General features: G+C 41.4%; 1 protein-coding gene across 1 annotated transcript in view; it reads right to left on the minus strand.

The window, feature by feature from the left end:
- Nucleotides 1-8,823: 8,823 nt before the first annotated feature.
- The window catches only part of SLC35F1 (solute carrier family 35 member F1), a 248,110-nt gene continuing 230,747 nt past the window's right edge, over nucleotides 8,824-26,186 (minus strand). Inside the window, exon 8 of the mRNA XM_048065495.2 lies at nucleotides 8,824-13,045. Within this exon, the coding sequence (XP_047921452.1) occupies nucleotides 12,821-13,045 (225 nt within the window). The 3' untranslated portion in view covers nucleotides 8,824-12,820. The remainder of the gene's footprint in view (nucleotides 13,046-26,186) is intronic.

Consider the following 26,186-nt stretch of genomic DNA (forward strand, 5'->3'; position numbering starts at 1 on the left):
AGAATGATAAATTTCTAGATCTCAGGAGAACATACAATTGCCAAAGAGACTTGCTGGATGATGTCAAGGTGCTTGTCGGTCAAACAGGGTGAGAAAGTACAGGATCAGAGATGTGTTCACATAGATCATCCCAAGGGCTGGGCAGGAGCCATCCCGAAGCTTCAGCAACATCTGGCAGCTGGGCAGAAGGCAAGGGGATCAGCTACTGCCTAGTGATTACACAACACACCTCCAGAAAAGGTCAACATTTGCAGCTGTCTGTTATTAAGTAGGCTTCCACAGAAGTTGTTCCATGTGTATGGATGCCTTAAGGTGTCATCAGGGGATGGGAATGAGGGGCTGGCATTCAAAATGAGAAAACCCATTCAAACAGAAACATCGGTTGACAGCTCAAGAGAGCACTACCTTTCAAGAATAATCTGTACGTTTTTTTACAGCAGTCCTCTTTTCTGCTTAAATGCAAAATCTATTAGGCTGCTGATATGTTTAAATGCAATGCATAAAACATTTCTCCATTTCATTGCAGAAACAGGTATAAATGTGAAACACCCTCAAGAAACCTAAGTAGGAGCAATTCAGCACTTATAGCATTAGTTTTAAATACAGCAGCATGATCAAATGTTGAGAGCTCTGCCACATAAAACTGAGAACGAACAAGCGTATTTCAAAAACTTATTCCATTTATCATTTTTAATTACGTCCTTTAAAGGCTTTTAGAGGTATAGGGCTGTTGAATGTATCCCCAGCAGAGATATAAACACATGAAGAAGTTGAATATTAAATCATGACAGTGTCTGTAATTCATCACCACAGCAAGACCAAGAAACAAGACTTGACTCTGCCATTAGCACTGATCAGTTGTCTCAGCAAGATGTATGAAGGCAAATGGGCATGGTATGAGTGTCACTCACAGGATACATTAAGCAACACTGTGTATACATAGCTCTACTACACACAGATTCTAACATACGGTTTTGCAAGCATAACAGAATCATTCAGGTCTAATTGTAGGTACCAAGTTTCTCCATGTGACTAAGTCAAAGTCTTAGACTCCACAAGGAACAAAGAAAATAGTATTTCTTTTGAAATGCTACTGGATAGCACAAATATCTACAACATGTGAGTGAGCATCCCCTGCCACATCCTCAGCAGGCTGAAAATTATTTTTGCTCATATCTAAGTAATATAAATACAAATAACTGTACGTTAAATTGATAATGTGAAAATCACGTGTACATAAGCAAAGCCCAAGCAACTGATTGCATTCAGGTCATCAAATGTAAATGAAAGGCCCCTTGGAAAAGCATTTGTTCTATAGGGCTGTGGATAAATACCATTGCCTCACAAGTAAAGCAACTCCTGTGGAAGTTGTGCTTTCATCCCCAGTAGGTGCTATTGCAGCCTGGGTTGTTCTGTGTAGGTATTTTCCATTTGGGGATTATACATTCTGCAGTTGTGAATGGATGACGTGACCGTCTGGTTCATATTCTGTGTACGACACCGTTAATTTCATGGAAATCAGAATACCCAAGCATTGTAGCTGTGTTATTTTTTTCAAGATGCATTAGTGACAATTACAGATTGAAACAACTCTTGGTTAATGGTTATAAGCTTCTGTTCAGTGCAATCTCATGTGCTTTTTTCTTTCTTCTCTCTATCAAATCTGTGTAACAAAATGGCCCACTTACCCTCTGCTATTAAAGACACTGGCACGTCTCTAGGTTGGCAAGGAAGGAGAGGAAGAGTCCAGAGCAGTCGCAGCTGTTACTGCTTTATGAATCCACAGTTACAGAGGTGAAGCTGTCACACAAAAGCCCAGATCCCCAACAGTTTTTCCTCCCTTTATTTCTCTCCCCTCATCTTTTCTCCTTTTTGCAGAACGAGCAGTGAAATGGGTGACACCTTTTTTTTTGCTAGGCCTGTTGCAAGCCAAGTACAAAGCAAACAGGAGGGGAAATGTTGAACATAAAATCTGGAAGTTGCTTTTGTCCAGAAATGTTGATATAATCAGATTGAGGTATTTAAAAAGTCTTAAAATTCTTCCAAACAAAATATTTTGAAATAACAAACAAAAAGTGCCTGGCACTTCTCCTTAGATTAAACTGTCACTGGCAAACTCCAGACACTCCTCTTACAGAGCCTCAAATACAAATAGTTACTAATTGCCATTCAGCTTTTGCAAAGGAAAGCCAGAAGACAGCCAATATCAACACTGTAAAATAAAGAAAAAGAAACTAGGGTGGGTTATTTTCCCTCCACTCAGACATTCTGGCCATCTCTTATGTTCACAGAGCTGTCAACTCCCCAAAAAACATCCAACACAGCAAAACCTTTCCCTCATATGTTAATATAAGTTTTTAAAAGTCATTTATGGGTGGGGAGCACTGGTAGGAAAAAAACAAACACAAACCCAGCAAGAAGAAGGGAACTTGAATACCTTGTCTGATAACAAGAATAAAGTCCTTTCCCATACTGGTGTTCTTGTCTGAGGGATTTTTCTTCTGTCTTGCATATCTGGGAGGGGCTGCATTGGCTTTGGAAGTTTCTACGTTAGGTAAGCACACATCCAACACAAACACCTCAAAAAACAGCTTGTAAGGAGGAACCGCCTACAAGTGCAGCTCATTTTTATTTCTATCTTGATTTCAGAGAGGGACAGCTGGAAGCCCTGAAGAACAGTCCGGGTTACAGTCTGGCTGGAGAACCAGGCCTTCAGGTGCAAGGGGAAAAGAAACAGGTCCACCATCAGGACTCGCCAAGAGATCAGGTTAGGTGCAGCGTGTTTTCTTACAAGCCACCACCACAAAGCCCTGTGAAGCTGTCAGTGAGGGGCCAGGCCCGCAGCAGCCCGTAGCAATCACAGGGCAACTCGTGGAGGTGCTGAGGTGGCAGCCCCTGGGCACAGCGCGGCTGTGCAGGGAGAATGGCAACTCCAGGGCACTATGCGAAGTCAGTGTGAGCTGCTAAGAGCAGAAGTCCCTACTTTCCAGTGTCAGCAGAAGTTGACAGAATCCACATTACGAAGCGTCTTGGTAAAATCAGGAGAGGAGTCACAGCAGGCCGCCTGCGTGCAGGGAAGGTGATCTGCTGGCGGGCTGCGCTAACACCTCGGGACATTGCAGCGTGTGGGTGGTAGGCAGGGGGATGAACCATGAACCCCTCTCCCAGCCCTTTCCAGCCTCCTAAATGACCCCCCAGGTCACAACCCCTGTCCCCACCATTTGTCTCCTGCATTATTTTGTGTCTTCACCAATGCTCTTCCATCCCAATGAGACCTTCTCTCTTTCCCCACAACCACCACTTTCATGTCTTACTCACTGACATTTCTTTCCCGTTCCCCTGGGGGTCTCTCCCACCTCCTGCCCTGCTTTCTCCTGCCCCTCCTGCTGCCCCCTCTCCACCCATGAGGTGATGGCCACAGCCTCAAACCCTCTGTGCCCGCAGCAGTGCCCTCAGAAGTGCTCATGTCTAGTGTTCCTCCCGTCCCCCACTCCCATTTGTGCCCTCAAACCTCACTCTTCTCCCCTCAGCCACCCTACTGCTCCTTCCATCCCTTCTGCCATTGGGACTGGGTCTGGGACATGGCCATGGAAGTGCTGACCTGCTGGCCTGGCCAGCACCCAGCGGCGAAGCAGGGGTTTGGGTCGCTGGTCATGTCTTCTCCCTCACTATCACAGGGTACTGCAGACCTGGTCTTGCAGACACAGTCTTGCTCTCAACACTCACTATATGAGCAAGGCTCAGGACTGAACTGGCTCTTGGTGGGGCTGCCAAAGCCTTTTTTTGGCCTTTGTGTATCAGCATTTTGCTTCAAGTCTCTAACGTGGATGTAGAAAAGGTCTCTTGGTGTCATGTGTGGGCAAAAAACCATGGTAAGCTCACAAGAAAAGTGTACAAATTAAAATGGGAGAGCTAGGGTATATTTTTAGTGACCATGTTGCCTCTCACATATACTTCATGTTGTACATTCAGAGCAAAGTCTACCAGTATTCCCTTGTCATAATAAAATACCTGTGCTGTCGCTGGCAGCGATGTTTCCCTTTCCTCAGTAATGGAGACAAGCCACTGCTGGTGCAGCGGCTGCAATTACTTTCTTTAGCTCAGCAGTTTACAACAGTAATTCTCATTAAAGTAAACCTGTGGAAGGTGCCAGACTGCTGGCTCTGCTGAGCACAGCCCTACATGTATCCACAAAATTTGAACTCTAGTTGCTTGGAGCAGCACAAGATTTCTCGTGCTGTCTTCAGCACACATCCTTTCCCACAAGCACTTAGGAAATAAAGAGAACATGCTGAGTTTACACGATCAACGGGATCAATAGGATCATGTAACAAAGGAAATAAAGAGAAAGAGCTCAGCTGGGTCTGTATATCCCTTCTCTCTCAAGAAGTGAGGTCTGCACTACAAGTGAAGGTTTAGGTTTGGGGAATGAGCAGTCACAATCCTCCTCACAGCTTGTGATGACAAATGGCAGCTCACATTTGTACCAAACACAGCTCAAAGGTGACGCTTGTACAAGAAGGAGAAGCTGAGAGTTATCAGTTTAACCTTGGATAAGCCCTGTTTTTATATATTTTTTTATTTTCCTTTAAAAAAATACTTTATGGAATTAAGTGTTTCCTTGGTGCATCCAGCCACAGAGCAGTGGCAGAGGAAAACGTGGGCTGCAGGAGAGAAGACTTGGGAAGAGGAAGCTGGTCTCCATGTATGTGAATGGATTGTCAGTGCCACCCCTGTAATTAATTTAAGTCCTTACAAGCAGGAGAGGTATTTTGCTATTTATATTTGTTTCTCTTTTCCACTAAGAAGGGATGATGTAGGTTACCACCACTCTTTCAGTCTAAATATCACTTCACAGCCTGAAATAATACGTCTTTTTTGTTACTGCCTTGTTAGATCCAATGACTTCAGGGATACCTGTGGCTCATCCTCCACCATCCACCCCTCTTAATTTCAAAACTGGAGACAGCTTTAGCAAGTAAGAGAAAAGTAAGTAAGAAAGTTTTACCTTCTCTGTTAATCAAATGGCGGGCAAAAAGGACATTTTATCAGACTTGTTTTTTCAAATCTGTAATAACTGGTTGCATATCATATTGGTTTACCATCGGCTGAATATCTTATAGCAGAATTGTGTTGGGGAGGTATTTTAATTTATTTTGGTTTATATTTTACTATCTCCAGTTGGAATGGAGCATGGCTGGAATCTGATGTCCATACAGATACTGAAAGAAGCTCCTGTTTAAATATTCTATGACCTGCTGCCTGCATTGTGAGGCCAGAAGCCCAATTTGGTGGGCTTCACAAGCAACAGAGCAGCCAGATGTCTGTCTGAGAGGCCAGCCAGAGGCAGAGGACCCACATGGAGGGGCAGGGGTGACAGGGGCAGTCAGGAGGGAGAGGCAGGGCAGCTAAGGGTCTTTAAGGTATAAACAAATGCACTTGGATCAGGGATTCAGAAGATAGTGTGACAAACTTAGAGTAAAAGGGCAGAGAAGATGAGCTTGGCGGTTGTCTTAGCTATGTGGGCTTAGGAAAAAAGCCTGTCAGACCAACTGGGTAGCAGAGCACAGGTATTAGGGAGTATTCTCTTTTCTTTCAGTACATGCCTGTTCATTAAAACCCAGCTTGCTTTTGTAATGCGTTGTATTAAAGCTCAAGACTAAAATAAAGGTTATTATTTTGCGTGTTTGTTTTTTTTTCTTTCCACATGCCCTGCTGGCCTGGGTGCCCCTCGCACTGCAGCAGCATGCCATGGGGCTAGGCCGCAGCGGGAGGTGGTGTGCTCCAAGGCTCAGTGTGGGTCCTGCAGCTCTAATGCTCCTCACCAACTTGGTTATTAATTGAATCCTGCTGATAACGTGAACTAAGGTGTCATCCTGTTTTGTGCGTACTCTCTTTTTCTTTTTAATTAGAGCGTAGACTCACAGAAGAAGTCTGGGGACATAAAGACCTATGAAATTCATTCCAATGGTTGCATACGTGTGTGACCTAGTTAGCATCTGCAAATCTGTTTAATGCCAAGAACTACATTAGATAATTCAAGCAAAAGCTCACAGGGAGTCACATAATGAGACTGTTCAGATTATTGTTGTGATTAGTCCAGTCCCTTCCCCCTTCTCACTCAGCAATATCATTTAGGCAAGTAGTCATTTTAAGAATATGCAAATGTTGATTGCTAGTTTGCTATGAATCTGGCAAAAAGCCAGTCTTCTGTGAAGCTGGCTACCATAGGCATCATGAAGTTAAATATGCATGACCTTGCATAACGTTGATCCATGAGCTTGCAGGCATCCTGCACCTGTAAAGATTCAAGCCTACCAACTATCAGAGTCCCTATTCTGTATGCAAAGTGTCTCTAGCATCGTAGTTGAATTGCTTAGCATTTCATTGCTCAATGATCATGTAAACTCAGCACACGTTCATTACTTCTCTCTTCTTTGGTAAGTTCTTGAATAAAAAAGTCATGTATTTATCCGTGGTAAAAGCAATACTTTGCTCTTGACAAAAATATATGTATTTCACATGGGGAGGGTGGGAAGATTTCATACTGAAAACATCTTTGTGGTTATATTAAAATTGGATGAGTCCAGTGTTATCAAGACAAGGAGAGTAAAATGCAATAGTTAGTATAAATTATGTATTTGACAGTGAGGAATTAATGATGCATTATTAAGATCAGGGTAGCACTAGGCAATTGCCTGAGGGCATTGTACATAATCAGGAGTCACAGAAAAGTCAACTCTGGCTCAATGTTATAAATGATAATCTAAAGTAGAACAAAATTTATAAGTCCAATAAAATCAACTTCACCTAGATTCTATTTACAAATATTTGTCTTACATATGGGATTGGCAATATGTATTCTTTAAAGAGGTTCTTTAACATTAGACTAAAAAGGGCCAGATTCTGATATTTTGAATACCAGAGGAACTCCGTGAATAGTTTTGAATTAAAAATGGAACTTCTAGGATAACAACAATAACAAAATGCTGCCAAGCAATGTCACATTTATTCTTTTACAACAGAAAGGTCTGCACAGAGTGCTGACTTTCCACTCTGAACCTCATAATTTACTTGTAGCCAAATTTTGCTTCCTCCCTCTGGTTGCTTTACAACATCAGGAGCTCTTCCTTGCCTAAAGGAGACTCTGGTGAGAAGATCAGCAACACCTCCCTGCACCCAACAGAGAGACCTCACAGGGCCATGGGCCACCCGTGGTGTTTTCCAAGGCTAATCAGTGAATTCCTAGCCCTATGGAATGGCCTTCCTCCATACAGCTGAATTTTTTATTAGTAAGTACAGCAGTACTTATTATTAACTTACCCTGTACTTCAGGCTGGAGCAGGAGGATGACATTTCCAATGCTCTTACTCCAATGTCATCATCACCGCTGTGTTGTTAGCATGTCGTACCCACTTTGCAATTGCTGTGGCAACAGGTCAGTGGCTGCACAAACAGAAGTGCGCCCTTTTGCAAAGTTTCTGCATATATTTTGTCTTAAATTGAGGGGCAGACTTAGAATAACTCTTACACCTGTAAAAAGTATTGCTTCCTGAATCATATGCTATAGCATATTGCTGTTAAGCAGGCAGTATTTACAGTGTTTTGGGGAACTAGATCTAAACAAACAAAGCCAAAAGAGGACTGGTAGTTTTAAGGCAAATGTGTGTCCTTCAGTGTGGAACATTTGTTGTTAAGTAAATAAACATCTATTTATACCTATTTATAATCAATTGGTAGAGTGATTTCAAGCAATTACTGTTGGTATGACTCAAGCACCCAGGCTGAATTCTAGCCAAACAATAAAAGGATTTTTTTTGTAATGCTTGACAGGTTCTTGAGCAGAGTTGGAGGAAAATACAAATCAACTGTTAGCATGATAAAGCCATGCACAGTAACTCCACTTCTGGAGCTCTTGATGACTTAGGAGACATTCACACTGGAAAAAGAGATATAAACCAGCATATTGTTGCAGCACTGCTGGCTTTGCAGTGTGTGGGACTCCATCCAGTCACGGTGCAGAGGGAGGCTGGAAACGAGCTCACCAGTCTCCATTCCCTTTTCTACTCTTTGGCAATGAAGTATGTGAGAAATACTGATGCGAAGTTTCTGCGGAGACATCAGGCAAAGCTGGATGGACAGATGCACATGCTGACAAATACTTTTAGAGGTCAGTACGTGTTCACAAAATCCTTTGCTCTGACATACTCACGCTCTTCCTTTTCCTTCTTCCCAGATGGACTTCAAACGATCCGAAGTCTTGTTTTATTTCTTTCCCCAGTTCTGCTCCTCCTGGCACACCTCTTCCCCCTCTTTTTTGTCGCCATCCTTTCTTTCCCTGTTCCAGGACTCTCCAGGGAGCAGTGCTGTGCAGGGCAGAGAGGCTGAGGAGGGAGGGCTGGGCGAGGTGGCTGCAGATGTTCCAGTAACCACAGCTCTCTGGCATCACACACACAAGTACATTGCCCCAGATTAATTCTAGCATGATTAACCATTTCAAGAGGACCTCAGTGGAGCAATTCTATGTCTAAATGAGGGTGACTAATATCAGGATATTAGAGGTAGCCATAGAAGCATGGCAGAGACAGATGAGACCATGTATCCTTCAGGAGCAGCACCTGGGGGCCAGGTAGGATACTTGGGGATGTCTGATGGCACATGTTTAGCACCTGAATTACACCTTTGGAAGGAGTTGTACCTTAACTACTTCTCAAGGGAAAGAAGTCCACAACACACCAAATAATTATGCCCTGCAGTCAAGATTTACACTTCAGAAAAAATCATTTGGGGCTAAGAAACCAGTAAGGAAGCAGACGAATAAAATAATAACCCTGCTTTCATAAAGCATTTATTTTTTTTATTTGAAAACATTATACAGGCATTACATTGCCACAGCCAGTCCATATAGGAGCATGCAAATATCAAAATGAAGAAAGGTTTGTTCAGCTTTTTGATGAAGGATTTGGGGTTGGGATTCTGTTTGCTTGGTTTTGTTTTTGGTTCATGTTCCCATCTGTGGTGTCAAGATTAGTGTGCTTTATTATGGCATTTAACAATAAAATCCTACCCATGGGGTAAAATTTATATTTGTAGCTAGCTTAGGAATACTAAATGGTTTTTTAAAAAAAAAGAAAACAATACTACACGCTTGTCAAAATGTTAATAGCACAAGTTAGCAATCTCTACACTATACATTGAAACTTCTTCATATGACACAGTGGTGCAAAATTTTCAATTGCTTGATCTTTTGTTGTGTTGTTTGGAAAGTTTGATAGCTGGAACAAGGACAAAGTCTGTCTCCCAGTGAAGGTTTTCATCCAGTAGCAGAAAATTACATCAGTCTTGCTAAGGGCTGCTCAGTGCCAGCAGTATATCAGGGTTTCAGTCTGTTCAGGCAAGGATCTACACAAAACTAGTGATGTCCTAATGCAACACGGAGAGTAGCTGCCAGTTAGATAGCTGAACCTCTGCTGGTGTGTACTGAGGTCTTGAACTGCAGGAGACAAGCAGGCAGAAGTAATGCTTCCCTTCACTAGACCTCAGCTTTTCAGTCAACACAGTTACTTGTAAAGCTATACTACTGTCTTCCTTTGAGGTCCATTGCTCAGCACACTGGTGCTAATTGAAGTTCACACCTTTCTTAATGGGAGATGCAGAAAGTGAAGCAGCCCCACTCTGCACGTGAAACTCCCCCTGTACAAGTAACACAGGGGATGGTGGCTGGGTGCAGAGTGCACACCCGAACATTCACAACTTATTTCCGTACAACAGAGCCTTTTAAAATAGACTCTAGAAACAGCTCTAGATGGCATGCCGCAGACACCCATGGTTTGCAAACTCTCGTGTGTAAAAACTCCCAGTCCGGTGAACTGCCCAGGACATGCCTTCTGCCCAGCTCTTTCTGAGAAGACTCCAACAAACATTTACAAGTTAGTGTCAGAAAAATGAAGAGGGGTAGGCGGAAGGACTACAAACATTTGGCTTGAAAATAAATACTAATAATGAAATAAACCAAAACCATAATGCAAAATGAAGGAACTGTAAACATGGAACAAACACACACACCATCCTCAAAGGTCTCAAGACCAACATGGGGACTAATGTTCAGAGAAAGGTATTTAATTGGTATAAAAGGTAGCAAAAAGACTGAGATGACAGGTGCCCACCAGAGTGCCTCCAAGCACCTGAGAGAGCTGTGGTAATGGTGACCAAAGCCCCTGCTCCTGGGGAAGGTATGAAACCTGCCTCAGGTGGAAGGCTTCCCTGGGCTTGACCCAAGGACGTTTGCTGGCCCACTGTGCACAAGGGCTTCACCCAACCATGCGCTTCCCACATGGGTTTCCACCCTGCAAACTTCACCCTGAAGTATAAGGTGATCATTCTTGTGTGGGGGTGTTTTTTGTTTTGTTTTGTTTTCTGTGAATCATGTAGTATTTAGACTTTCCTTAACACCTCCAGAAAATGTACTGTTGATTCTCTGTGGGAATCCTCAGAGCTTTAAGAGAAAAAAGAAAAAGCTTGGGAAGATGAAGGAGGATTCAAGGAGTTGGACTTGATGATCCCTGTGGGTCCCTTCCAACTTAGGATATTCTATAATTCTACAGACGCTAAAGAAGATTAAAAAAACAGAAGGCAATGAAAAAAAAAAAAACACCCACCCTACAATTGTTATGATTTTAAAACCAGGCAATCTTAATTGAAGATTCTGGAATGTTTTGGGGCATGGTTCAACAAGACCCTTCCCTCAGCTGCAGTGGGAGCCTAGCAGGCAGCCTAAACACAACGGGACAGAAATCGACTCTTCTCCTCACCCACAGCGAGAGTAAGATACAACATACATCTGCTGTTCAGTAGCATTTTGGCATTTGTCACTTCACATATATTTGTACACATACTTTTCCCAGTCTGCTTCAGGGAAGTCCCTTCTATATTAAAGCAGAACAGAACTATAAAAGATGGATATTACCTCAGCAGAAATTCATCCTGCTTGGTTGAACTGTGGCCTTTCTAATCTCCAGAGTACAGATTTTCTTTTTTAAAGAGAAATAGGAAAGTTGTATTTTTCAAACATGAAGACCTACATTTTCACTTTAGACAGACTTCTTCAGCAGAATGACATTCAAATCAAATTCATCTTATATGCCCACAAGCAAAATATTCATCAGTCCTGCTGTAAACCCCGTTTTCAAATACAATGAATATATACATGCTTTTACAGCACTATTGTGTACTTCTTAAACTCCTTTCTTCTAAAGATCCTGAAACATTCTAAAGTAACTTGGTCCTACAGCACCCCTGTGAGGTAGGTCAAATATCTTTATTCCCTTATATACAGACTGGGAAATGCAGCCACACAGAAGGTAAGTCATGCCCAAGATGATGCAGAGATGTGGCAAATCTGTGAATAAAACCAAGTTCTCCTGGATCCCTTTCCTCTCTGTTAGGTATAAGGCTATCTCCCTTTCCTTAATTTTAAATTAAAAATAGATGGTGGAGGTTGAAATAACCATTTCCTGTTATTGTGCTCTCAGAAGAGCGAACGTACAGGCAGATATGGATTCTCATGGCTGCAGCTAGGATTTCCTCCCTTCTGATAAGGCTCCTGGAGCAGAAGTGCAGTTGCAGAGCACACCCTTACTACTTTCACATTCACCAAAAACACAAGAAAACTGCTGAATTATTCTGCTAGTTTTGTAGTTAACGAAAGATAATTGGCTACACCCTGCCGGTATGAATGCCTTTGTGCTACTGCAGCAATACCAGCAGATGGTCCAGTCTTTCTATTCATGAATTCCTCACATAATCTTCCGATTTTTACAATTTGTGGGTTTTGGTGAAAAACTGTCACATTTCTAAATAGTTATTGTTAGAATAATGAACCACAGGAGACTAAGCAAACTGGAACAGCAGAAGGCGCCCTCAATGCACTGAGTATCTAAAATAAGTGCCCTGATCCACAAGATATGTCATCTTACCATGGAGAGGTACAATACATAGGAAACTAGAAAATGTTTTTTTTTTTTTTACAGATTAAAATTTAAAAAGTAAGAAATCTGTGTTAATCATGACTACAGAGAAATTAACTCCCTGTCACCTGATGCAGAACCTCAGCCACTAGGAAATCTGCCATGGATCATAGAGAGAGAGGTCAATGCTTGAGTACTTCACTTCTGCAAATATAGAAAGGCTAAAATGCTCGCCTTATACCTATTCCTAGAATAGAGACGGATATTGTAAGTTGTCCCTCCTCTGGATTCATGGAACAGATTACCTAGAAAGGGCAACTAGATAGCACAGATGAATTTATTGTCTCCCTCACCAAATCCAAGGTGCTAGCAAAAATGTGTCAGGGGGTTGCTACCATGAGTAACCCATCTATTTTGTGCAAACAAAGAAATCTTAGAGAGAAATTAACAGTGACTGCACACATGTATTTGCTGTAAAAAGGTGGCTTGTCCACAACTGGTGTGGCTTAGGCATAATATCTCTCAGTGAGTGCAAAAACACCCTTCGGTTAATTTCTTCTCATAATTTCAGCTTATATATTGAATAGCTTTCCTAGGCAGTTTGACATTAACTGATTCATATACAGCAGTTTGTATGGCAAACATGCTGTTAACATCATAAACGAGGGACTGGCATCTCCTTGCAATGAACACCCTGGAACAATTAATTTTATTTTTATGAGCTTTCCTTATTTGCTACCTTGCAGCTCACCGGTGTAACTGCACCTGGTAAATACCTTTCTCTATGTACAATACAGAGATAATGGATATATGAGCTCCACTGAATCATCAGCAGGTGATCAATGGCCCTGGGTTTAGGCAACTCTAATGTGAGGCTCCTCTTCTGTCTCCTGCCCCAGGCTGGTGTATGTTACCGAAGGCTCCAGCTGGCCGGTGGCTGGCAGGTCTACAACAGGTCCTGAAGGGTTTCGAAATTGCTTGTACACCCGAGGATCTTGGGCTACGTAGGTGGACGTGGAGGAGTAGAGCACCAGCCCAACAAGGATGGTGAAGAATGACAACAAATAAAGTCCTGAAAACTAAGCAGAAAGAAGAGTACAGTCATTAGACACGGCACCGCTCATCCTGAACTTATGAAGACTCATGGACAGAGGTAGGCATAGATCCTTGTTGTGGCAAGCACATTACAGAACAAGCCTCCTGTCACCAGGATGGCAAACTTTTGGGGGAACATCTCTTTGTAAGTTGGTTTGCTCCAATTAAGTCCCATCTTCCACAGCTGGTACCTTCCCATGGCCCAGGCTATTGAGTATTAGGTGGGACGTGGGAAAGCTGTGCTCTGGTCACTGATCCTAACCTGAGTTTGTTGTGGTTTTAGCCAAGTTAACTACCTCTGTGAGTGCAAGTGTCTCTAGCTCCAGTGTGGGGTACCATCATCTTCAGAGTTTTCTGTCAGGTGGCAGCTAAATGCAAAGTTAATTACAGCTAAACCATGTTAGTGAAGTATACTATGACACCCATAATATAAAAATACCAATAAAATAATTTAAATAACATTTAAAGCATATACTTTTTTTTTTTTAAATTACTTTAATAAAGGTCCTTAGGAAGGCCACCTGCAGCTTCTTTTGCTTGTAAACTGAAAGCAGATGACAGAAGATTTAGTGTGAGTTAGAACAGGACAAGATTCATCTGTGAAACATGCTCTGGGTTGACCTCAAGAGGTTTGACAACACTTGTGGAAAGCGGCTAACTGAAAGGTTAAGCATGCATATTTTGGCACAGAGCACCACTAGATCAGAGGTCAGCCTGAATTTTCTGACATGTCCAGACTCAGTGTGCCTGGACTGGAATATAACACAAATAACTATTTTTGGCAATATGTTAGTCCTTATGGGTAAAGGTAAAGCCAGGGATTTAAAAGCACAGACAAGTGAATAGGAGCTTTAGATACTATATGTGTCTCCTGCCATGGGGGACACAAAAATGGCTTTAAGACCATATGACTTTTCTCTTGATCCTAGATTACAAGTTATTCTTTCTTGTATGTTGTGTGTGAGAACCTGTGATGGACAAATTGTGCAGCCAACTTGTTGGTGGGAATATAGAACAGATTTGTAGTCACTGAGACTTTAAAAAGTGCCTGTGTTCTGCATACTTCAACACCAACAATTAGCTGCAACCTGTGATTAACTGCTTCATGCTTCATGACATGCTTCATTTTATTATTTTACATAGAGGTGTCTGAAAATCCGTTCTTTAATCCTAACTTATATGGTGCTATGATGGATGCCCAATTTGTCTCCTTTGGACCATTTCAGCGCGGCACAAAGTGGATTGACCAGGCTGTATTATCTTGGCAGAAGCTTTTTAGCAATTCTGCTTTTAATATTTAAAGAAATAATTATTGTGGTGAAAGTGAATTTTACTGAATTTACTTTAGTTAACTTAGTACTGATGCTGATTTGGTGCAGTTTAATAGATCTGCAGAATCTGTGTACAGAACCTGAGGAAGCATTTGGCTTTTTTTTTTTACAGAATCTGAATGATCTTCAAGAACTTTGGACAAATAACACACGGTGACATATGTGGACCTGTTTTTGTTTCCTACAGCTGGTATGTACGCTTTAGAGGGAAATCACCATAATGGGGAAAGTTTAGAGTATGTCAGAAGGATTGCTGTGTAGGAAGAGTGCTGCTTTTCATCAGTTGTTAATTGTTTTTTTCCAGGAATGTCACCAGGTCTTCACGTGTCATCTGGCAGTGTGATACGAGGTAGTCATCCCACTGTCCCATCAGCTGTGAACCCATTGTTGAGTGTTAACAGTGAGTCTGCTGAAGGATTCCTCCCCTGTGACATGGCTCTAAAAGGGCTGGGTTAGGCTTAGATCTCCCCCATGTGGCAATCAAACCAAAGTCAATCATTTCAAAGCATTTTTCCAGTGGATTTTTCCCCCCTTTTCAGTTTAATTTTTCTCTCAGCACTTTCCCCTCCCCTTCATGAACTTGGGTAGCACATGGCAGCAGTGGGTTAAATTAAGCATAAGCAAAACTGAAGACCAAATTGTGTCTAGTTTCCCAAACTGGGAGCTAGTTCCCTAGTTTCCCATTGTCCCTCCTTTCTACCTTATGCCTGAAATTCTCACCCAGGACAGCCAGCTGGCTTGCTCTACCATATAACCAGAGTGCCAGCCAGATTTGTGATTGCCTTGTGTCCTGCTGCGAGGAATCCGTGGGGCTTCCAACAGCTAAATGTGCCCTTATTCTTGCTCTGGGAGCTGCCCAGCCAAAACCAATTCACTTTCTCTTTATTCCATGGCTTCAGCTCTGCCATATCCCCCTCCTCTTGGCCATACCTCTCATTCTCCTCCCTGCGGCTGCCTGCCAGTGGGCTCTTTTGCCTGATAATATTCTTTCCATGGCAGTGTGTCCCCCAGTGGCAGTTCTCCAGCCTGGGAGAAAGGCTTTGGATGTAGCTGGGGGAAAGCTAAACAAAGGCCTGTGAATCATTTGTCTTTGGTATCTGTGCACAGCTATTGCAAAGAGACCTGGATCCTGGCAGCCCTATACCAAGACCAGTCTTTACCTTCCTCTCTTGATTAGAAACGAGGTAAGGCTTCTTTCTGCAGCAGCTCCCCACAACTCTAAAGTAGAAGGGTTGTTAATAAGGTTAATATAGGAATATATACTGTAGGCATAGGAAAAATCTCTGTGCTTTTTCAATACTCTTTCAGACTGACGCAAAGTCCCCTGAAATCGATGGATATTTTCCTCCTGTTAAAATGGCTGTGAACCCAGCAGCGTGACAGGAGGGTGCAGACAGTTCATCAAATACAAAATCTGTTAGTCACTGTACTGTGTTCTTCAGACTCTCCAGCTGAAATCTTTGTGGTTTATTGGAGATAGTGTTTCCAGCAGGCATACTCTACTGGTACAGCTACACGTAGGTTGTTTTTTTTTCCCCATCTTGACCTGCAAACCTCATCTGCTGAGACTCACTATTAATAGACAGAAAAAAAAAAAAAAAGAAAAAAAAAAGATTTAAAAACAGCAGGAAGAGCTGCTTCTAAGAAATGAAGTGAGAGATCATTTTGCATTTCTACCCTATGCACAACTGCACTACCAAACTGCAAGCTCTTGGGTAGTGTGCAATTCCTTTCTTTGACTAAAATGTTAGTTGACAATGGGATTGAGCTTCATCTTTCTAACTTATCTCCCACTTTCTACAGAAAAATACTTCCTCTAAGAACAAATATTTTAGAAATATCCAGATTTGTATGTCTCTCCAAATTCCACCTCCCTCCATGCTACACAGGATACCAGCAAGCTGTTCAACCTCTTGCATCCTGGGATTGCTTTTTTCCCTTATATGAATTTCTTTTGTGAATGAAAATGATTTTTAGATGACCCTCAGTTTCTTACCCATTTAAAAAAGACAGTAGCACTTGGTTTCTTTTTTTACCTGTTCACTCTACAAAGTAAAGAACCGAACTGACCCACATCACATGTCTATTCAATAGTCCCTAGAAGAGTAGGATTCAGATACACAGCAACAAAGAAAAAATCAGAAAAAATCCTGTCCTTTCACTTAGGATCTTAACAAAGATGGTAGACAAAAGAAGACATATAAGAATTTCCAGCTGAGAAACTGAGACGTACAAAGACAATTATTCAACCCCAGATCACACAGGAGCATATGGCAGAGTTAGGCAATGAATTCAGCATTCCAGAGCATCAATCTAACTCCTTAATCTAAAGACTTTTATATTCGACTGCTTATATATATTACATATTATTCTGCTAGATGAAATCCTCTGACAGTCATGTGAGTCACACATGGCTGCACCACTGTATAAGTTCTCTGCAAGCAGGAATTTATCTTAAAAGTAAATGATATTTAGCAATTGACATTTTCCGTGCTAACTTGCTTGTATAATACATTAATTAAACACACTGATATATTGCATTTAGCTTTCAGCGTGGACTGAAGCAGAGATCACCACAAAGTCAGGAACCAGGGACTCCCTGTGTTGCTGCATAATGCCCAATTTTGCCAAGCAAGAAATATGCATGTAAAGAACAGTGCTTCTGATCACCTGAATCAAAAGAAGGGAGATTAACTTGCTACAAAATAAGGAAGGGAAACAGGGACATCATCCTCTGAAGGGAAGACAGATCTCCTTTTCCAGAGAAAAACTGTTTAGTTCCAATAACATTTCAGATCTTATCACTGACATGAAAACTTACTGAATAGTCAGATCAAATAGTTCGATCAGCACAGCACGTTTCAACATGGCTGCTCTGCTCTGCTCTAAGAGGGTGTCTATAAACGCTTTCCCAGTCCCATGTATTCAACAGGGAACACACAAAGGTATTTACAACAATTAAATACTAGAAGGACAAAAAAGTTGTTGTCTCTAGACATTATTTAGTACCTGCAGTTAAAAAAGCTTACACAAAATGACTGTTAAGTTTCAGCATATCCATTTTAGGTGTCTGTCAATTTGAAGAAAAGCATACAAAGCAAAAACTAGACAAATGCAACAAGATAACATGTATATCAAGAGTTGCTCAGTCTATCAAAAAACACATTGATTCTGGGTGAGTGGATGTTTCTGGTATTTATCTAAAAGATATTCCTTAGGGAAACAGTAGTTGAATGCATTCACTCAGCCAGGCTTAGCAGAAAAATTAATGGCATCGGATGGCATAGCTGCAGGAGCAGGGACCTAGCTCCTCACCCTGAGATGTGCTAATGCAACCCTGTGCAACCCTGCGCAACCCTGCCAGAAAACCAGTGCAGCACTAAGCTCTAGCTGACCAAAGAAAACACATGGTAAAACCAGTCCTGCTTTCTGTTATCCACGCACAAATTCATTTACATTAAGAAAGAACAAAACCCAAACGTTTCTGCAGTGATTTAAAATACATATATATAACTACAGCGCTAGATGCAATTATGGATAGATTTTATAAAGATTATTTGAAACTCCATTTATATATAGTATCTTTGTTCCAAGTGATTCAAAATTGGGCATTTGGGGAATAAGTTAAGCATTACAAAATTTCTAAAATAAAGAAGAAAAATATAAAGGCACCTGAAAACCTATTTTTCTTTTTAAATCCTGAATGGACTATTAAATCTTTCAAAATTTACCCCCCCACATACACTATTTCCTATTTACTACTTCTAATTAGTCTCTCTGTGCAAAGCTTGTCTTTCATAGACCTGTAAACCTTTATGACTAGAACACTACTAGTATTTCCACTTGAATTTCTTGTGCTTTGAAGTAACCCAGTTTAAAAAATTGGTGCAAAAGAAACTTCTTGATGGGGAGCAAACAGTGCACCTGAGCATCATCTTGAATAGTGATAAGACAATGACGGCAGAGGAAAATACAAAGAAAGAAAAACTGTTCAGAAGACGGCAAATTCCAGTATAGTTCAGGAGAGAATAAGGCATTCTTCATTATACAGACCATGATTTTAGGAAGGAAAGCAGGAAGAAAGGGGATATCAGAATCCTTGTATAACAACTAGAAATTGTTGCACTGACTGCCTTCTGCACAGGGAATTTGCAGGCTGGTATTTCTGACTGTCACAGATGTCCACATCCATGTTACCATTGGCACGAGGGCAAAACAACATCTACAGCGACAAAAACAGACAGATGTGAGTCTGCAGAAAAGCCCATGCTGACAAAGGAACTCAATGATTTGCTAATTTTGGTTTTTCAGTAAGCTATCATGGTAATGATCATGACCGTTATTACAAATGGTTATGAAAATGCAAATTCTCTTTCACTCGGTCCATTGAACTGGAAATAGTCTGTGAGAGCAGATTTTTCAGCTGTGGCACTCTAATTCCATTTGTATTTCACAACAGCAGCATAGTCTGAATCTCTTGGCAGGTAACACAACTCCCAGCTCCTAACTATGGCAACCTAGCTGTGCTTTGTAAGTCTTAAAAAGGATTTTTTTGTTGTATGACTAAATGAAAACCTAGAATTACCTAGTTTCATATATTAACTGATAAACCATGAAATGAAATAACTACATTTTCCCTTATCTTGGCTACAAATTCTCCACATTTTGACAAAAATGAAAAAAAAAGAAATCAGGCCTATTAATTCTACTTTTAAACCTTCGTAAAAAGCCATCTCCTAAGAACTGCGCGCATGAAGAGGGACAAAAATTTCCATATCGGGGGAATTCATTTAGTCCCATATTCCTGTTGACATTCTCCATGCTCTCCAGACTGGTAGTTCCCATCAATGTTTTATTCCAAGCAGTGGGTCTGTGCAGCCTGATGAACTTTTCTGTTTTCCAAACCAATTCGGCTTGTAACGTATGCTGCACAGCCAATCAAATCCAAGGCCAATGAGGGTTCCCACACCGGCTTATGTCTTTTCCCTCGGGTAATTTCACACATGACTACCTGAGCGGGCTGAGCTAAGGGAGCTAAAACCAAATTTCTCTCATTATCTTTTATATAGCAAACAGACATTTTCACTTGGTTTGATGAATCGATTGAGAGACTGAGCTTCTTTTCACACAGTTTTCTATTTTCACCTCAAATATAGCAAATGAAGTTCACTGTGGCCAAGTGCAGCAGTTGCATGGCGGGATGCACATACTCTCCAGTCAGTAGGAGTGCCAGGAAGGGTGAATGCTTTGAGGGCTATGAAGTCAAACAGTCCTTCCACTTGCATAGCTGGATATTATAGATATATTACTTTATTAATAGGAATGGGAGGCAGTATCCTTGTCATAGCTCATAGCTCTCTCTGATGATTGCCTCAGCTCAGCCTCACAAAGATCTGACTAAGTTGGTCATAGGCCAGGACTGTGACTCAAACTGTGGCTGACTATTTTTGCTCCATCCTGGAAGGGAGATGTTTCTGTTTACTCCTAATGAGAAGGAAAGGATGCTCCCTTTGGGATTCAGGGTTTACCCTGCTCTTTATCAGGACAACAGCCTGCTGGTTCAGCCTGTCACTGCTCTCTGTCTTTGTCTGATTACTGATCCCAGGTGAGAGTTATGGGCAGAATATTTCCTCAGTATTCGCAGACATCTTTCCAAGCAGACTGCAGAAATAAGCTCTAGGCAGGTGATGATACATATTGGTCATCTGCAGAAATTGGGGCTGAAATTGAGCCTTTATATGTAATGCTAGATCCCTCAGCTCTTTAATCTACAGATCTCTAGGGGGACTGAAAATGCTCACGTAAGGTTTAGCATGTCTTATCAGCTCTCCAACTACGTAAGATTAAATGTCCAAGCAGAGATGTTGGTTACCCTGCTGAGAAAGGTAACAAGGGGTGCTGGCTAGCTTCAGTAATGATGCCAACTCCTGGACTGAGAGTCTGTCCACTAGCAGCAAGATTAAATTATTGTCACACTTCAATGACCTCCATCTATTTCCAAGGCAAACTGTGAGGATACAGTCTTAAGTAATGACTTAAGGCCCAATCTTGCCCTCTGAACTCATGCAAAATTGAAATTTATAGCTAGTTTCTGCACATATTTTTTCTTTTCTGTCCATTGGCAGTCTAATGAGAAGTTTTTCACTGGGTGAAGGAGGCTTGAGTTGTAGGGCATGTCTCAGCCCATCACTGTTGCTCATTCCAGCCATAATCCAAAGCAAGAGACATTGGGTTTGCTTCAACAACAGGACAAACCTGACATCAGACTCGTTGCTATTTGGTTGAAACAAAGAAGCCAAAGGAAGACTGGCCCCTGCCATTTCAAGGATGAAGAAAGGCCATATTTTTCTCTTCCTCCTGCCTGCTTGCATCCTCAGTTTGCTTTAAGTTAGATGAAATGGAAATATTTCCTTAATGTTCTGTGAATTTTTCTCCTCTGTATATAGATTGTCAGGGCTGGGGGTGCATTCCCCCCACCTGGGGATTTGTCTGCCTGCACTCAGGGTCAGCTCAGCCAGGGTGCATGTGTCCAGCCATGAGAGGCCTCAGCAGAGGCCTGGCCCCATCCTTCAGAGCTGCTGAGAAGCTCTTCCCCTTGGTCATCGCCACTATGCGCATGGCTAGACTCATGCCTCCTCTGACCTAGGCTTGGCATCCCAGCTTGACCTTGGCGCTGATCAGTTCTTTGTAAGATGAGGGTGTCTATACAGGAGAAAATGGGGAGATGGTTACCAGAAAGCTATCACCACAAAGCCCAGTAAAATTTGGGAAACTTCATAGTTTTCCTGGAATCCATTTGTGGAATAAAACAAACTCATGGTCAGAACTGATCGTATTTAGAAAAATCCTCAGAGGTTGATGCCAGCAGCTGTAAAGCAAATGGTTGTTTTGCACAAATCTGCATGATTTCATGCTTCCCAAATGGCATAATTAGAAAAATGTTATAGTAGAATGTCCTTCCTAAATACATGCCTGTTAGGGCAAAATGTTTGCCTGAAACATCTTTTCTTGCTTTCCTGGATGCTGGGATATATAGGAATGCTACTTTCTCTTCTGCTTCCCTTTGTTGCCTCCACCATTAGATGTGGAGAAAAAATAAGCCTGTGTTCAGTACCCCTGCAGTACCAGCAGTCTGTCTAATTAAAAAGCGCAAGGTAGAATGAGTCCTGCAATGTTTTAATCCTTTCTTATCTATATAGGAAAGACATTTTAATGTGAAGTAAAAACAGTTGTATTACAGTGCTCTAATTTCCTGTCAGCATCTTTACTGGGGTATAAAGAGGCTTCAATTCTGGTTATTTTATATCAATCACTTGGCAAGAATAGTTTAAGATAAGCTGGTGGGGGGGGAGCCCACTCTTATAAGAATAAGCAGGTCCACATAGGAAAGGGGTTACTATGTTCATCTATGTTCATTCCATATGCATAGTAGACCATCAGACCATGACAAATTTAATCAGTCTGTGCAGAAAATCAGTGGTAAAGCAGTTATCCTTTTAAGTCATCTTAATATTAAAAGGAGGAGCACAACAGAAATACTTATAAAAATAAAAGTAATTCGCCATCCCCACTATAACCTTTCAATATTTGAAAGATTTGTTTTATCAGCCATCAGTTGCCACGTGTCTTTTCATTTTTGTGTGTAAATATTTAATAAAGTAGCAGCAGTCTGCTGTACTTGATTCTGTATAAATGTATATGAGGCTAACTGTGTTCAAAACAGAGGTTACAATAATTTATTCAGCTTGGATCCTTTGTTTATAATTTTTCTGCTGAATCTATCAATATATTCATGTAGTCATGCTCTCCCAGAATGGCATTCTTTTATCTCAGCCATACAAGCAGGGAGCATTCCTGCCCTGAGAAGCAAGGTATATGCAGCTGTGATTACCTTTAACACAAGTAACTATGTAAGCTGTCTGGAGAGAGTGCGATACTGCTATTTCTCATCAGGGTGCTGCGTGGTCTGCTGTGTTTGCTGCAGGCAGCACGAGGCAAAACTTCAGGAGCTCCAAAAGCTCTCAACTGAGTCAACTCACCAAACAGGCATACCAGGAAATCAGCATGGAAAGTGTGTCCTAAGCCATCCAATCCAATCCCCCATGGCTGTGTACAGCTAGGTCATATATTCTATCTGGACAATATGCCCTGTCCTCCTGTAAGCACTATTAGGGCTTTTGTCCTGTCCTCCTAATTTATCCGAATTCTGTTCTTGAACCTCCCTGCTGCTATAGCCAAAAATCCCTCTCTAATTTCTATTCCACATTTATACCTTCTCAGTTTCTATCCATATGTTCTTATGTTGGCATTGGTCTTTAGCTCAAATAATTTTCCTTTCTTCCTTGTGTATTTATAGATTAATTTGTATATGTTGAATATGTCCTATTTCAGTTTGTCAGGAATCAAAGCTATGCTACATATGACAAACATTTATTTAAGATTTGTATATCCAGTTTGTTTTTAGAGGATGCATGCTTAGTCTGCCAAGGCTTTAGAGAATACAAGAGAAAGAGGTCTGCTGGCTCTCTTGGGCTGACCAAAAATCTCCATAGCTACAGCTAGCAAAGTGCTGTCCTAGTAAGCAGTGCTGTCCTATGGCATTAGCATTTCTCCATCATTACTAGAAATACCTGGACTGACCCATTTGGAAACAACTACACCACAAATGCATTCAAATTCCTCCCAACTGTTGCCACTGACATTACCTTGAAGTTCATGCTTCATAGTATTCCTCAATGTCATCCAGTTCTTGTCTGATATTTCAATCCTCCTTCCTGCTGAAGGTGGCAAACTATTACTACAGTCAATAAATAAGACCAACTCTTTGGGAACTCCATCAGTAAGCTCCTTTTAGCAGACTGTTTCTCCTGGCACACTGCTTGTCCGTTATCCTCATAAGCATGTCTTACCCATCTTACAGTCTCCATAGTGCTAGTCCTGTACTTCAGCTTAATTAATAATTTTCTATACCGTACCATTCAAAAGCCTCAGAGGTTAGATGTCCCATTTGTCTTTTGCCCAGGAAAATCTGTTAAATTATCAGACAGACATCAGATTTAGAGTGGCATGATTTATCTTTTGTGAACCGGGCTGCATTTTATCCAATTTTCCATTTATCTCCATGTCCCTAATTATTCCTCCCTTGTGTCTACTTCCGTTTTTAGTTTATTGCCCACTTCATATACTATTCTTCCAACTACCTATATTCCCAAACTTGAAAGCATTCAGATTATTGTGTTCTCTTTCTGCTTCCAATGTATTAATTCCCACCTCTGTTAATCCTTGTGCATTGTCTTTGTATTTAACCCTCATCCTTACTGAATGTGGCAGAAGGTACCCATTTAGTTTCGGTGACAACCAAAAGGTGGCTTAATTTTGGCCTCAGCTTTCTCTGCATGGTGAAACTACTTCTCTTCGTAGACAAGAAGAACTTTTCGCTGTTAGTTTAACTTTCTTCTTCATTGGAAAATTTGGTTTATCTTTTATAGCAATTATAATTTACTCTTTTTCCTTTTTATCTGTACATCATCAGTTTTGTTTTGTGATTATTCTGTTTTCCTTATTTTCTGTTTATTTCTAACCTTGTTAAAGGGATTTTTGTCTAGTTACATCTCAGGCTCACCCCTACAAGTTCTCCACTTGTACTTAAGATCAAAATCCACATTAAGTCGAAGGCAGAAAAGCTATTTCAAATCTCCTTCAGACTGAGGTTTTTGAAGGAATATTTATGGGCCTTTTAATGACCTGGAAAAGCAGATAATCTTGCTTACTGAATTTAACATGTGCGGGTGGTAGGAATAACTTTGGAAATGAACTCCAGTACATCAAGATAAGTTAAGTTGCTTAGTAGCAGTGCTGATGACAAACACGTAACCTAGGCCATGGGTCTGAAAGCTTCCAGTTTAGTGGAAAGGGGGAGTTTAGTCAAAAAGAAGACGATTTTTGAAGACTTTCTAACAGTGACAAAAATACCCTACTGCTTAGATCAAAAACGTGTAAGTGAAGTCTTCTGACTGATGTTATGTCTGCCTGTTGACCCAGTTCCTTGATTTTATTTTAGGAAACATAAGGTCTTTTTGAGGCTTTAAAACTATCTGCAGCATTCACTGATTCAGCTGGCAGGAGGCACAACTGGACTAAGAACTTCAATCTAGTTAATCAAAACATCAGGTTTTCTTCTCCTAAACCAAATAAAAATTCTTGCTACATTGTCAGGAGTTTCTTCAGACTCAAGCAAGTCTCTTCCATGTCCCTGGCCTGGGTTACTGAATCTTGCAAGTTCTTCTATATAGCTATTCCTAGATGAATTCATTCATTTGCCAATTTCACACATTTTTCTTTGGAGTAGCACATGGACCATGTAGATGCCCAGGCATCAGTCTTAACACACTTCCTAAATATTTCTACCTTCTTTCCTAGTCACTTTTGGAAACAAGGAATTACTCATTTCCATATGAAATCTCCAAGTTTATAATACAGGTATTGCATTTAACTCTTACCATTCACTTTCTAATTGATTCCTTCAATCTCTGTCTTTGGCTAACTTCCAGAATCTGTTTTCACGTGCTAAGGTGGAAATAATATTCAATTTGCAGAGTCATAATTTGAAAATCTTTGTAGATTTTTGGTAACTGAACCATATTTAAGCTTTTGAATGCTGCTGCTGCTTTACCAATTCATGACCTTTTCTGGCTTTCTCCTTTGGGCTGCAAATGATTGCTGAGGTATGTAACTCAATACTTTCATTGCAGTTGTCTTCAAAAGTGTGCTTGACTTGGGAAATGCTGAGGTTCTCATTGAATTTGATTTTTTTTTTCACAATTAATTATGAACCTAAGCCTCTTGGGCTTTGCTTTCATATTCATTGAGTTTTCATTTAGAAACGGTATGTTGTTGGTAAGATCCATCTCATTTAATAGGATGTCTTCATTATGTTTTTCTCTCTGCATTTTTTATTATAATAAAGTAGAAGGCAGCATTAAAAAGAAAAGGTTAGAGGATGCATATGTGGTTGTTGTGGTTTAACCCCAGCAGGCAGATCATCACCACACAGCCACTCACTCACTCCCCCCAGATGGGATGGGGGGAGAGAATCAGAAAGGTAAAAGAGCCAGAACCTGTGAGTTGAGACCAAGACAGTTCAGCAAAAGCTGAGCACAAGCACAGCAGAACAAAGAATCCCTTCACTGCTTCCCATCGGCAGGCAGGGGTTCAGCCACCTCCAGGAGAGCAGGGCTCACCCCGTGGCACGGCTCCTTGGGAAGACAAACGCCATCACCCCAACATCCCCCCTGCCTCCTCCTTTCCCCCAGCTGCTATCGCTGAGCATGGCGCCACAGAGTGTGGGACATCCCTTTGGGCAGCCTGGGCCAGCTGTCCTGGCTGTGTCCCCTCCCAGCTCCTGGGGCACCCCCAGCCTCCTCGCTGGGGCAGCACCAGGAGCAGGAGAGGCCTTGGCTCTGTGCGAGCACTGCTCTGCAGTGACTGAAACATCCCTCTGGTATCACTGCTATTTTCATCAAAAATCCAAAACACAGCATCACAGGAGCCTCTACGAAGAAAACGTACTCTATCCCAACCAAAACCATGACAGTGGTTGACACAAGTGTTTTTGTTACAATATTTTTTTGTTTTCTGCAGTTCATCCAGACCCTTTTCTCGTTTTCTGTTTTTATGGATTTGTATTACTTCACTCCCCCCGTATTTCCTTTTTCAGCCCCCATGTTCATCAGCACCTTCAAAACACATACGGTTTTGTTAAAGCTTTACCATGCAAAAGTTGACTATTTTCAAT

Source organism: Anser cygnoides, chromosome 3 (genome assembly GCF_040182565.1).
Source record: "Anser cygnoides isolate HZ-2024a breed goose chromosome 3, Taihu_goose_T2T_genome, whole genome shotgun sequence".
Classification (NCBI taxonomy): domain Eukaryota; kingdom Metazoa; phylum Chordata; class Aves; order Anseriformes; family Anatidae; genus Anser; species Anser cygnoides.